The 14,237-nt window shown below is 39.1% G+C and overlaps 1 protein-coding gene across 1 annotated transcript in view; it reads left to right on the forward strand.

Moving 5' to 3' along the window:
• Nucleotides 1–1,065: 1,065 nt before the first annotated feature.
• The window catches only part of LOC126236453 (H(+)/Cl(-) exchange transporter 7), a 255,269-nt gene continuing 242,097 nt past the window's right edge, over nt 1,066–14,237 (forward strand). The window contains exon 1 of the mRNA XM_049945772.1: nt 1,066–1,248. Coding sequence (XP_049801729.1) covers nt 1,180–1,248 — 69 coding nt within the window. The 5' untranslated portion in view covers nt 1,066–1,179. The remainder of the gene's footprint in view (nt 1,249–14,237) is intronic.

The raw sequence follows: 14,237 nt of genomic DNA on the forward strand, positions 1-14,237 counted from the left end.
AAGTATATATCACATCGTCAATTATAGAACCTGCATTTATCCTATATTTATCACACAAAATCCGATGCCTTATAAAGGATCATTGCATTGCAAAGCCCATACAGGCATTGAAATATCGATTCATGGTCATGCACGATCCTGTAAGCAACGAGTCAGTGGTCCTGATTGTGTCGATTTCTCCCTTTTCTCACATTATTATGATGATTCCGCTGTCTCTTCTTGCTAGAAATGAAATGTAATCAACCTTTAGTCCTCTAATGATAGAGAAAGATGAATTATACCCGTGAGATATCGTCAGTGCCCAGCAACAACGATAATCTGCCCAGTATGAACATACCCTTACACCCATGCATGAACTATTGCTGCTGGGAGCATAAACCAGCCATTAGCTCTACGTACTATCCGTACAGACTGTCGCAGAGGTTTTCTCCCCGACGATACTTGCAGTGCCGCTTTTTCCCTCTGACCAACAATCGCTATTCTTTAATCGCTTTCTATTACCTTGGCGATGGAGCCACACTAGTTGGCGATCGCAACAAGACGTCCAGACAACACCGAAGTCCTGCATCTTGTGATATTCCTCGTTAGAGATACTAACCACCTCTCATAGGTGACAGTAGAACTTTCTATGGTGTTCACGATGCCACAAGTATGGTGTATTGGCATGGGGGGGTCTATTTCTTTCTTTTAATGCATATAAAAGAGGAGTGGCTGTGAAATAGATGATTGTCAGGACGAGGAATACATATTTAGAAGGAATCCAAAGTATGCCAGTAGCGTCTAAAAGCAGTTAGAATAAATCACCTCGCATAGGTGGCAGTTGAACTTTCTGTGATTTTCACCATGCAAATGCGGCGTACGGGCATGGAGGGTCTCCTTTTTGTATGTGGATGTCAAGTCGTTAATTGTCAGGATGACGAGTACATATTTCAGAAAGAAGCCAAAGTATGTCAGTTGCGCCTAAAAGCAATTAGAATAAATAAGTAGCACCGAGTATGTATCGACATTTATGATGCTCGTACAAGGTCACGTGTTACATCAGCGATTGTTTTTGCGTCTTTCAAAATACCCGCGCTACTGTAAGCAGCTGATTCAGTTGTCATGTGCCGTCAACTTGTAGGCAAGGTGGTGAGCTAGATGTGGACACCACAGTAAATTGTGGCAGTGGCTGGAAATACAATGGAGCGAAGAAGGTTATTGTGTGACAATGGATCAGCGTCTTACGGTGCAGTCGCCGAAAGTAGTGAGGTTAGTTATGCGTGTGATATACGTTCATCAATGTCTGTACTCATTCATAACTTAACGTAAATATGTTAGACAATTTAAGAAGAAGAAATCGACTGTACGTAAACTTCATCAATTACAGTTATGAAAATCTGTTTTTCTCGTGACTTTCCCATTAATAATAGAAACGCAGTAGTTACATTGCCAGAATGCTTTTAATGTTACTAAGAGATAGACAATAATTCATTTATGGAAGATCTTAAAGAATAATACATATACTTCATTAACGTTATACGCTTTGCCGTTGTAACAAACAATCTGTTTGTGTACCAAATGAGCTCGAAATTTTAGATCTTAGTGTAGCTACTGTTATCTATCGAGCATTCCTTACTTGCCATGTATGCAGGTTAAACATTAAAATGTTATACCTGTTGTAGCTCTCTGTGTGGTGTTATTTTTACCTGACTTGCTGGATTGGCCTCAGGCAATGTGAAGATGCTCGTCCTCAAGCTGCTGCGCAGAAAATTGTCGCAGCAGGACTGGCCTGTGGTGATGTGAAGGCCAGTTTTCCTCAGGTTGCTGTGGGGGAGAAACTATTCTCGCAGCAGGCCAGGACAGTGTAGTGTTGACTTGTGGTGTGGTTGGTGACTCAGTTCTGTGATGTGCTGATTGTGGAATTGACTAACTTTTCCTAGATGTCTTACAGTAGCAAATTATATGTACATATTAAACACCTACAGGACTTGTACAAATATATGAAAATACTGCAAGACATAGGCCTACATTCTTGAACATAAATGCAGTTGCTAGCCAAGCCTGTGGGTTGCACTGTTGTATTTGACCACAAACACTAGCTGTACAATGTTCCCAATATGTTGCAAGTGTCAGTCATGGTTAGAGCAGTGTTCTCTGTAGCAGTGAGTGCATTATGCCAGAGCTAAGTGAATTAGAACATGGGCAACTGTTTGGTACATGTATTGTAATCAAAGTATCCCAAGTGTTTGGTAATAACAGAGGCTGTATATAGAAGATATGAACTGTATACAGGGAAAGCAGGAAAACATCATCCACTGTGTTACAAGGTGAACTCAATGAAGAAAGTGTGTTTGTGACAGCCATTGAAGAGGAAAAACTAAAATATTGACAGTTGGAGAAGTCATTGCATAAGTAAATATCAACTTGTGAACTCGACTAGCAAAAAAAAAGGCTGTGTGTGCACGCAAAGGGAGCTCAGTAAGCAGGGAATTGCAGGTGAGCTGGAATTCCAGAACCACTGGTCAACGATGCATATTCCCGTAAAGGGAAATCGTAGTGCTGAAGCCATAAAATCAGGACTATGGGGGCAATGGAAGATTGTCACATGGTCAGATGAGTCTTGTCACACTGTTCTCAACTTCTGGTCAAGTTTACATCCCAAGACTGAAGCGAGGGGACGGCGTTGGTGATTTGGGCAGCCATATCACCATGGCCCCCATGGTTACTCTGCAAGGACACTTTGTCAAGGATTGTGTGATCATTGTAACTGATCAGATCCATCCTGGGGTAAAATGTTTGTTTCACATATGTTCAAAGACGACAGGGCCCCTGTTCACACAGCTCACATCAAGGACTGGTTTTTTGAACATGAGGATGAGTCACCATGACTATCACTAGATCTCAAGATTATTGAACCTTTGTGGTCTCTGTATAGAGAATAGTGCATGATCACTTTCGACCTCCATCTTTGTTACCTGGAGTTGCCATTGTTTTTGCAGGAAGAATGGTATAAGATTCACTAGAGAACCATAAAGGATCTGTATTGTCCGTTCTGAGGTGACTGGAAGCTGTTTGATTTTCATTGCAACAGCGGAGTTTTCAAACCAGCTGTAGAACAGCAGTGCAGTAAAAATAAGCCTAAATTATTTTAACACAAGAAAAAAAGGTGCAACAAAGGAGAAACAAAAACTGACAGCACGTAGGCTGAAAGTTAAGAATGAAGGATGGGAAATGTTGAAAAAAAATTTTTTTCACTGGCTCATAAAATAACACACATATACCTTTTCTTACTACCTTCATATACTATGACTAGTGACAAACACTAATACTAGAATCACCAAAAATTGTTGCATCGTGGGTCTCAACAATGATTGTTTTGCCACAATAGACCAAGAGGACTAAGAGGAAAAATTCTAGATACAATAACACTTGGAAATCATTTACAAGTAATCATGAAGAAACTGTGGCATTATTTCCAGTGACAAGAAGAAGAAATGCTACAGATAATAAAAACTTAAAACAAAATGGAATACTATCTCTGGAAATTATGTATTTTATGCAGGAATTCAAGAAGCCTCATATGCAACTAATCGAAACATCATTCACAGAATCAGTACTTCCAGATTGCTTTAAGATAGCCCTGATGAAACAAATATATAAAGAGGGAAAATTATAGATGCTCATAGCTATTCTATGAGTCACGTGATATATATTTAAATGAGATTATGCATTTCTGATGAAATACGAGGTAACTAATAAAGAGCAGTTTGGCTTCCAGGAAGATGAATATATGCTTACTATAAATGCAGTCATATATATGTTTGAGAATGTAATAATCAACTTACTCTAAAAATAAATGTGTAAACATAAAGACTTTTGACTGTTGACACCATAACAATTTCAATGTTAGATGTATATGATACAAGAGGGCAGGCAGGAGATTAGATCCAGTCATATACAAAAACAGAAGACTGTGTGTAAAAGTTACCGAAATGATAGGAAAGAAGGGTCAACAGAAGTGTCCGATCCCACGTGTCGGCTTTGACCCGTGACGTAAGGGTGTTGTCATGTGTGACGTCATGACGGCGCGGAGTTTGGTTTGAGTGTGGCTCTCTCCAGTTCTGTTTTATCTTATTTTATTTACTTTTCTGATCTGTTCGTTCTATCTCGTGAGGATTTTTTTTTTAATTTAAAAACACTTATTACTTATTTTAATTATCTGTTTCCTACAATTTCTGTTTTAGTTTATTATATTTATCTTTCTGATCTGTTTGTTCTATCCCGTGAGATTTTTTTTTTTTTTTTTTTTAAAGACAAAAAAAACTAATCAGCTACTGAAGCATCTTTATCTTCTATGGGTTGCAGGGGTTACGACCCCTGGGAAGGTGGGTGGGTATTCATGCATGGCTGTCTTCACTTACACGTTGTAGCTACGCAAGGCGTCTAAATTTGTTTATATTTAGTTTGCCCCCCACCCAAAACAACCCATTTCACGTGCTTGTCCTGTTAGTGTCATTAGGCTTCTTGTGGAAAGTGTGTGTGTTTGTTTCTGTTCATACTAAATAACTAATGCAGTTTAACTATAAATGTTTACATAGATGGGTTTATAGCAGAAACCTCCATATGCAAAAAAATTCTTTGGATTATAATAGTTGATGAAAACGTAAATTGAAATAGCCACCTAGAATATATAAAATGGAAGACTAAAGTCTGTATGTCCTGCTCAGATTAAACTATCTGAAACACAGGGATATTGTCAGAATGATGTACTGTGCATTAATTCATTCCACATTAAGGTGTGGCATAATTCTGTGGGGAGACACTTCCAAACGAAAATATAGAAAAGAGGCATAAGAATGATAGGCAGCCTTAAATGGAGAGAATCATGTTGGCCCACATTTACAGCACTTAAAATATTAACATTTTGAAATGTATACCTAAATGAACTATGCCACACACAATTCAAATATGTACTCGATACTCAAGGTATCGAGACGAGGCTGAACCACAACATAAGGAAAGAGAACTTCTAGGGTCGACAGAAGTGTCCGATCCCACGCGTCGGCTTTGACCCGTGACGTAAGGGTGTTGTCGTGTGTGACGTCATGACGGCGCAGAGTTTGGTTTGAGTGTGGCTGTCTCCAGTTCTGTTTTATCTTATTTTATTTACTTTTCTGATCTGTTCGTTCTATCTCGTGAGGATTTTTTTTTTTTAAATTTAAAAACACTTATTACTTATTTTAATTATCTGTTTCCTCCAATTTCTGTTTTAGTTTATTATATTTATCTTTCTGATCTGTTCGTTCTATCCCGTGAGATTTTTTTTTTTTTTTTTTTTTTTTTTAAATAGACAAACACTAATCAGCTACTGAAGCATCTTTATCCTCTATGGGTTGCAGGGGTTACGACCCCTGGAGAGCTGGGTGGGTATTCATGCATGGCTGTCTTCACTTACACGTTGTAGCTACGCAAGGTGTCTAAATTTGTTTATATTTAGTTTGCCGCCCCCCCCCCCCACCCAAAACACCCCATTTCCCGCACTTGTCCCGTTAGTGTCATTAGGCTTCTTGTGGAAAGTGTGCGTGTGTGTGTGTTTGTTTGTTTTTTTCCGCCATATTTGTGACGTCATGGGTCAAAGCAGACGGGCGGGATCGGACGCTTCCGTATTTCCAACTTCTAATGTGAGTTCACACAACAGCATGAAATTCAAATAAATGCCATCATACATAGGACCGTGACCTCTAGGAAAAACGCTTTACAAACTTGAGAGAGAAGCAATATAAAGATTTTTAAAAAATCTTAAATTTTTGATTTAAAACTTTCTATAGTGTAAATGATTTTATGTCTACTGCAGTGTAAGGCAAGTTGCAATGGAATACTGCATACACAATGAGATTTAGCATATGTAAGCCACAAAGTATGTTCTTGAATAAGAGAGAAATAAACTCTGAAATCGTAATTTAATGTGGCAAAGACCAACAATACTGAAATATAAAATTATAATTTGCTAAATTCTATTTGTTATACATAGGTATAGTTTTCCATGTTTGTGATATAAATTTGACTCCACTCATGTGCTGTACCATTGTCTACGGATCCAATAAACAGTATGTTACTTAGTGATGGGGCACAATGTGACTTGGAAACAATAACAGTAATCAGAGTGTGCATGGAATCACAGAACTGGAATAATTGTTACTTTTAAGTATGGTTGGATTCATGAAATTTCAATACAAGAAAATGTCTTCGCATTCAATCTTCTTCTTATTCTTCTTATCTCTTTTTTTTTTTTTTTTTTTTTAAAGGTATGTTAGCTTTATTGGCCACCTGGCGGGCCAGGGCCTCTAGTTTTTCTTGTTCCCGGCCGTGCTATAACATGGACATGATGTCAGCGATAAGGACTCGGGAGCGCCTGTGGCTCGGTGGAGGGGAGCAATAATCATCACACTTCCAGCCTGCCAGGAGTGACCTGCGCCGCAGCACGGAGCGTCATTCATTCTGCGAATGTCGATGAGTGCGGAAGCTGGGTGTTTGTTTGCTATGTTCACTTGTGTTAACATGCTTCTGCAATGCCTGTGCGACGTGCATATCGTTGCCGTTTGTGGTGCAGTGTTCCTCTGTACAAGTAATTGAGAGCAATAGAGATTGACTTGGTTGGTCAGTTTAAGAAGCAGCAGCTAATGGGTGGTCCAAATGTTTTTCGTGGACTACGAATGCAGTTCATGTGTGATGTACAAGCTGTGTTTGGAGGCAGTATGTGGCTGACCTTGGCTGTAATATGGGGGAACCATGCTGACTATGGTGGCCTTGAAGCTTTTCTTAATGGCAGAACTGACAAGGACCATGAAAAAATCTAGAAGGAAACGAGGTAGGTGGCTGTGGAAGCTCCACTTGTATAGAGTATGGAGGATACCAGTCCGGCAGGCTTTCTCCAGATTACAGGCTTTCTCCAAATCTAATAGCACAGCCTTAGTCTGGAATTTCTGCAGAAAATCATTCATGACATGGGATAGTAATTTGACGAGATGGTAAACTGCAGAATGTTGCTCTCTGAATTCTCATTGTGCTGCGGTTAGTAAATTGCGGAACTTGAGCCACCATACCAACCGGGCATGAATCATATGTTCAATCACCATGTAATTGCAGCTGTTGAGAGAAATGGGGCATTAGCTGGAAGTAAGGTGCTTGTCCTTACTGGGCTTAGGTATGGGTATAACAGTGGCTTCTTGCCAGCATCTGGGAAACGTGCCACCTGCCCAGATAAGATTGTATGTATGAAGCAGAAAGTGCTTGTCTGCAAGAGAAATGTGCTGCAACATCTGAATGACATCATTGTCCAGCCCTGGGGTGGAAAATCAGAATGAAGTGAGAGCATGACCTAGCTCCCTCATAGTAAATGCAACATTGTAGAATTCATGATTCTCAGGGGAGAAGGATGTCACCAAAGCCACCCCCACTTGTTTCCAGTGGAGGACGGCAGGGTGATAGTGGGTAGAGATCAAAATCTATGCAAAATAGCGGTCTAATGTGTTGGAGATTGCAATGAGCTCCACAGTGACACGTTGACATGGTCCACTACAGTCAGGCCAGAAATTGGAGAATGGACCTTGGTCCCAGAGAGTGCTTCTGTCCATCTTGTGCTATCTAAATACAATCCACCAACATGGAATCCATTTGACAATTGGTGCTTTCTACACTAGCCCGGTTGAGAGTGTCTAGGCAGAAGCTGCTGAACTACAGCTGTCATACTGGTGTGATATTCTACTCAGCAGATAGGCATGCTGTTTGTCTGCTATGCCTGGCCACTTGTCCTATGCCTCCCTCTTCAGTGACTCCCTTGACCACCAATATAGGGCATGTCACTCTTCTCTGTTACCTTGTGGAGTTCACTTTCGGCTATTGCTCTGGCAGCTTAACTTCATGCTATCTGCCACTTTCCCAATTGGTGTGAACCCTTCACCACCTTGGCTTCGTGCAGTTGCCTGTGTTCACCTAGGACTTTATTCACTTCCTAAGGAACCTACTCCAGATAAGATCTATCACTGCAAGTTTCTCAACCTTTGCACAGAACATAGTGATAGTACCGTTGTGTGCACTGATGGCTCTCTGACTGTGGTAGTGGTATGCCTTCGCCATTGGCACAGATAATTTTTGGTATCAGCTTCTGGAACACTGCTCTATATTTACAGCAGAGCTCTTCGCCCTGTATCAGGCCACGCAGTACAGCCAGTGACACAGGCTTTTCAGTTGTGTTATCGGCTCCAGCTCCGACTCTCTCAGTACCCTTCAGAGCCTCTGAGTGCTGTACACATTCCATCCGTTTGTGCAATGGCTCCAAGAAAGCTTCCACTTGCTCCATCTTAAGGGAATCACTGTGACATTTATGTGGGATCCTGGCTAGTTTGATCTGACAGGAAATGAGGCTGCTGATGGTGCTGTCAAGGTTGCTAGTTCTTCCATTGCTTCTGATATCTGTGTTGCTGTCTGTCAGCAGATGGTGTCACTTTGGCATAACCACTGGTCTTCCCCTCTCAGAAACAAGCTCCGGGGGAATTAAACCTCTCTCAGCAGTTTGGCCAACCTCCTCTCGGCTCTCTAACTGCAAGAAGACCATTTTAGCTAGGTTGCATATTGGGCACTGTTTTAGCCATCACCATTTGTTAGGTGGTAACTCCCCGCCACTTTGTGCTAATCGTCATCAACCTTTGACAGTTCACCATTTCCTGATCAAATGCCCTTTTTTTTAACAATGTATGTTCTAATGTATGTTTGCTGTCTGAGGTATTGTCCATTTTAGCAAACCTGTATTTTACTATTTATCTGTTGTAACAATATGGTGAAAGGAGCTTAATCTTTAGTTTGGAACCTCTGTTGTCTCCATGGCTTATTTTATGGACCTTTTTCCAAGAGGAACTCCTTGTTCTTACCTCTCTTTCCACCCATTGATTAGGCTTAATATGTAGTCATTTTTAACTCCTTTTTCATATTAGTGTTCTAAGATTCTGACATGGGTGCATACGACGTTAGTTATTTTTGTGTCCTAAAATAAAACAAAAAAAAAAAAAAATTGGCTAAAGATGGAGGTAGGCCTTTAGAACTGTATTTTCTAATATTTATTTGTTTGGTTTGTTGGTGCCGTGTGTGCCAAGGTTACTCAACCGTGGAACATGTCAATACTGTTTACAAAATGCTGATTTAGAGAAGTTATGAATAAAAGAAAGTAAATAATCAATAAAACAGGAAAAATTGAGAGTATATGAATAAATAATATGTTACAGAGAGAAGTTCTCAACTATTGTGAGAAATTATCGTACTGGACAGAAGTGTGCCACAAGGAAACCACTCAACTTACATTTGAAGACCTGGTGTTTATCAATCTTCGTCTCCATCGTCTTCTTCTTCTTCTTCTTCTTCTTGTTCTTCTTATTCTTCTTCTTTCCCAGTTTTGCTGAGAGCCTATTGAAAATGAAATCTGTTAACAGTGCACAGTTTCCTGTGCAATGGTTAGGGAAGTATTGTCAACATGTCAATTGTTTTTGCTGATGCATTTAAGTTTATAGAAACTTGCAGATTCCTCATCCAAAAGTAAGTTTTATACATATATAGTGAGAAATTAAACATTTGTAGGTACGTCAAAACAGAGATTGGATGTGTAACAGTCATTTGAAAGAGCGGAACTTTTGAGTGATGCTGTACCACTGGCAGATTACTGTTTAGTTTCCACAATCATCTAAAACAGTTGTTGACAAACTTACGAAGCTTCTGAGCCATCCTACTGTGTTCAAACCCTACTGTGAATTTCCAAAAGAAACTAGGACAGAAATAAGAACTTGTAGTGCTTCGAGAATTTGGGATAAGTTCTAGAAACACTAGGCTCTCCGTCTCGAACACCCGATATTTTAATGACGAAGGTGAGAGAGTTGTTTTACTGTGCCACACACATTTGTGTGCACAGGAGGGACAGCTGTCATGAGAAGCCAGGAGCTGCGTCAGATGAGCAGCGCCTTGGAATTTATATAAAAAAGTCACAGAGACAGATGAAGCATGTATTGAGATTCTTACTTCATGTCTTGGCTCTGCATGGGGCAACACATATGTAATTGTATGGGTGTTTTGTCGATTCTGACATTTATCTTGGAACCAGTTGGCTAGCTGGAGCTTGTATAGAATAATTGTTACTTTGGGGATGAGAGCTAAAAATATATTGTTGTTGAACTGAAAAGATTCTACGAGAACATGATTTATTTCAAGAATAGAGAGTTGGTTAATATTATTCCCTTTAACCTGATAAAGTATTCGGAGAAGAATTAAACGGTGAGAGCGACGTAGCTGATGACCCAAAGAAGAGAATCGGCTGCACGCACAACGTATGAGTCAACTGGAAGAGACATGCGAGACGTGCAACCCAACTGAGCACTGTCTCTTGTCGTCCAAGAAAGCGTTAGAATGTGGCAACCATGACAGGACTCGAAGAAAAAGGGAAATTGTAAGCCAAAAACGGGAAGAAGGTATTGGAGTTGCCATAGCAACCAGGCATAACAAGATTGAGAAACTGTTTCTAGTAATTGCATTGTATCTACTGAACCAAAGAAGAAAGTTGTGAACGCAACACAATATAAGAGGGGAGAAGGTAATAACGTCAAAAGAACATAGGGAAGATCTCAACTTTTCAATTAAGATGATTTACGTGTGAGGAGGAAGCAATTCTCACACACGCAGTAACCAGCCGCCGATGCCGACGCAGTAACCCGCCACCGTTGCTGACTGCAACGGCTGATGTTCACTGCTGCTAACTTCACGTCCGCATGCTGATGCCGCAACCAATGTTCAATGCTGCCGGCACCTGTGCTATTCACCGGTGCTTGCTCACCGACACAGCATAAAGCTCTACGCCGGGTGAGCGAACAACAATAATTGTTAGAGTAGAAAATAAAAAGAAAGAGGAAACTGTTCAAAGACTTTAGTACTGAAGTTAGTACATTTAGCGGTGAAGTTGTGTTAGATGATCACTAGGTCGAAAATCAATAGGGATAGCATTCAAAAATCAGGGGAAACTTCAGAACCAGCCATGGCTATGACAGTGTGTAAGGAGGTGCCAGACTGGTCTGAGGTAGTGAATTTACTTAAAGCCGAGAGAGCAGATTCAGCGGCTTTAAGAAAAGAACTAAGTGATCAAAATGCTTCTTTAAGAAAAGAACTAAATGTTAAGTTAGATGCTCAAATAACAGATTTAAACACTCGAAATGCCTTTTTAAGACAAAAACTAAGTGATGAAAGTCTTAAGTTAGATTCAGTAAATACACAATAGAACATCAAATTAAATGCTCAGAGTGGGGTTTTAAGTAGCCAAAGCGAAACCTTGAACAGTCAAGCAGCTAATATGGTTTTGTTAAAGACTGAATTTGACTCTTTAAGTAATAAGGTAGAAAATGTGAAATTAGATTTAAAGAGGGAACTCACCAGTTCTTTGAATATTCATGTTGGAACAACTATTTACTGAGTTTGACCAAAGACAGAATGAGCGATTTCAGGATTTAACTAAAAAATTAAATTTGACATTGGAGATAAATGTACTAATGTAGAAATGGGACTTGTCGAAAAAGCCAGCATAGAGAAACAGGATAAGATGATCCCTATTGTCCGATTGCAAATTGCAGAAATCAACACTCGTGTGGATAACATAGAAAGAAATGTTAAAGAAAAACTAGACACATCAGATATAATAAATATCGGTGATCTGGAGGAACAGGTAGAGGAGATAATAGACAGAAAAGTTGCCGCGAAAGTAAACTCTGACAATGTGTCTACAAAGCTATCCTATGAACTTGATGACACTAAGAGAAATGTTGATGAGTTATGGAAAGAATTAACCTGTGAAGTCATGACTGATTTAGAGTGGGGAATGAATTCTGGGTTAACAAGGCAGTTCTCTAAGTTTAAGTCGGATAGGGAGGTACACCCATCTCACTTCCTGAAGCGATTTAACCAAGCATTACCCAAGTCTTGGGAAGACACAAAAGATATTGAATTTGCAGTGGGGTATCTTTTGGGGGAAGCCTCAGAGTGGGGTACCGTAAACATTGAAAACTTTTCTTCTTGGGCAGACTTTCAGAAGTAGTTCAAAGAAAAGTATTGGTCAGCCAATGCCCAGGAGAAACTACTATAGGATTTTTGGGACCCAAAATATTACAATAGTTCCTGGGGTACAATGAGAAGATATTTTGATTGGCATTGAATGAGGGAAGAAGAAGGGTTGGTTAGGATTCTTAGAAGACGTTTAACCATTTATACCAGAAAGGATATATTGTGTAGTGGATGTGAAAATGGTAGAAGAATGATTACCCTTTGCAGATGCACTTGATGCCATAAATAGGGTCTGAAATATATGTCTATACAGATCACTGAGCTCTGTCATTTTTAATGAATAGTCGATTACTACATAGTAGATTGATGGGGTGGATGTTGTTTCTTCAAGAATATGACATTAAAATCCAGTATATAAAGGGTTCGGAGAATATTGTACCCGACACTTTGCCTCTGCTACCAGTAGGCATGAAAGAACTAAAGCATATGGAAGGACCTGGTGTAATTTTTGCAACTAATCTTTTAACACTAGAATATCCACTTAACAAGGTTCAAGAATTGGCTCAGAAAATAACAAATAACATCCAACATGATTCTAATTTTACAGATATATTCACTATATGTGTTAGGAAGTCGTTGCTCATAATCAAGATGGAAAGTGGAAGATTATAGGACATCATTTGTTCTGGAGAGATGGTAAGACAACCCAACATTGGCGTTTATGCATACTGAATTTAGTAGAAGATGAGTTAGTGTGGTACATTCATAAGGGGTATGGACACTTCAGAATAAAGAAATGTATTGCTCACATGAATAAGTTCTATTACTTTAAAAAGCTAGGACATAGAATAACATCTGTCATTAAAACTTGTGAAATTTGTCAAAAGGTGAAAGAGAGTAACACTGACGTTAAGTACAAAATGTATCCAATTATTCCTGAAGTGTTACACGATCTAACAGCTGCAGATTTATTTGGACCAGTTCCAAAAGGAAAAGGAGGAGTGGCCCATATTTTTGTCCTCATAAAGTGTTGGTCTAAGTATGTTAAGTTATATCATATTAAGAAAGCAAATACACCAACTGTAACTCAGCATATGCAACAATATTTTGTGGAAGTACAAAAACCGAGGCAGTTCCTCACCGATAATGATCCTCAATTTATTAATAAAGAGTTTAAGCAATTTTTAGTTTGGGAAGGTATTCGTCAAATATTAATATCGAACTATAACCTATCTTCAAATCTGTGTGAGAGGATTGTGAAAGAAATTGGAAAACTATGCTGCACCTACTGCCACGAAAAACATGTCATGGGCGACGAAAGTTAAACTTTGAACTTATTTTAAATGAATTACCACATCTATCAACTGGACTAACACCTTTGGAGGCAATAGGTAAACCCTTTGTAGGGAAACACCTTATTAGATGTTTCGTGTGGCTGGAGCAACCTATAGACAACTTCCTTCTTAAACAAGAAATAGTCTGTAAGAACATACTTAACAGAGCACAACAACAAGTGAGCAAATATAATGAGAAGGCTATCAAACCACAATATAAAGTTGATGATCTAGTTATTGTAAAGCAGCATCTTCAGAGCTCGGCCCTGAAGAAAGAGATACACAAATTTTTTCGGAAATATGATGGACCTTTCTGGGTACAAACAGTAATCCATCCCAAGACACTGTTTTTAGTAGCTGGATCGGAAAAGGGTAAATAAAACATAAAGGACCTAAAGTTGTATATTCCCCAGGGACGTTAACATTCTGTGTTAACGGGTGGAGTGATGACCATAGGTTCCCGAGTTACTTCCACATTAGTTTTTCTACACCAAATTCCCTTCAAATCTTCAGCTATTCTGTAATCTATTTGTAACCTCTTAAACTATCCTATCATGTTAGTATTTAAGTGGCTGAATATGACTAAAAGTTTGTGAATGATTTAAGAGAATCATGAATAAACAGTGATCTCTAAACATAAAATGGAACGTACAGAATAATATTCTGGTAGAAGGTATAATATGATGGTACTATGTAAACACACTGACTTTAAGATGGAATGAACAGAATAGAATATTATATTTAAGAATAATATAATATGGGGTGACTAATGAAATCTTATTGTAGTGTATAATTTTCTATTTTTATAGAACATTTATACCTTTTATGAGATGTGATGTA

Source organism: Schistocerca nitens, chromosome 2, assembly GCF_023898315.1.
Source record: "Schistocerca nitens isolate TAMUIC-IGC-003100 chromosome 2, iqSchNite1.1, whole genome shotgun sequence".
NCBI lineage: Eukaryota > Metazoa > Arthropoda > Insecta > Orthoptera > Acrididae > Schistocerca > Schistocerca nitens.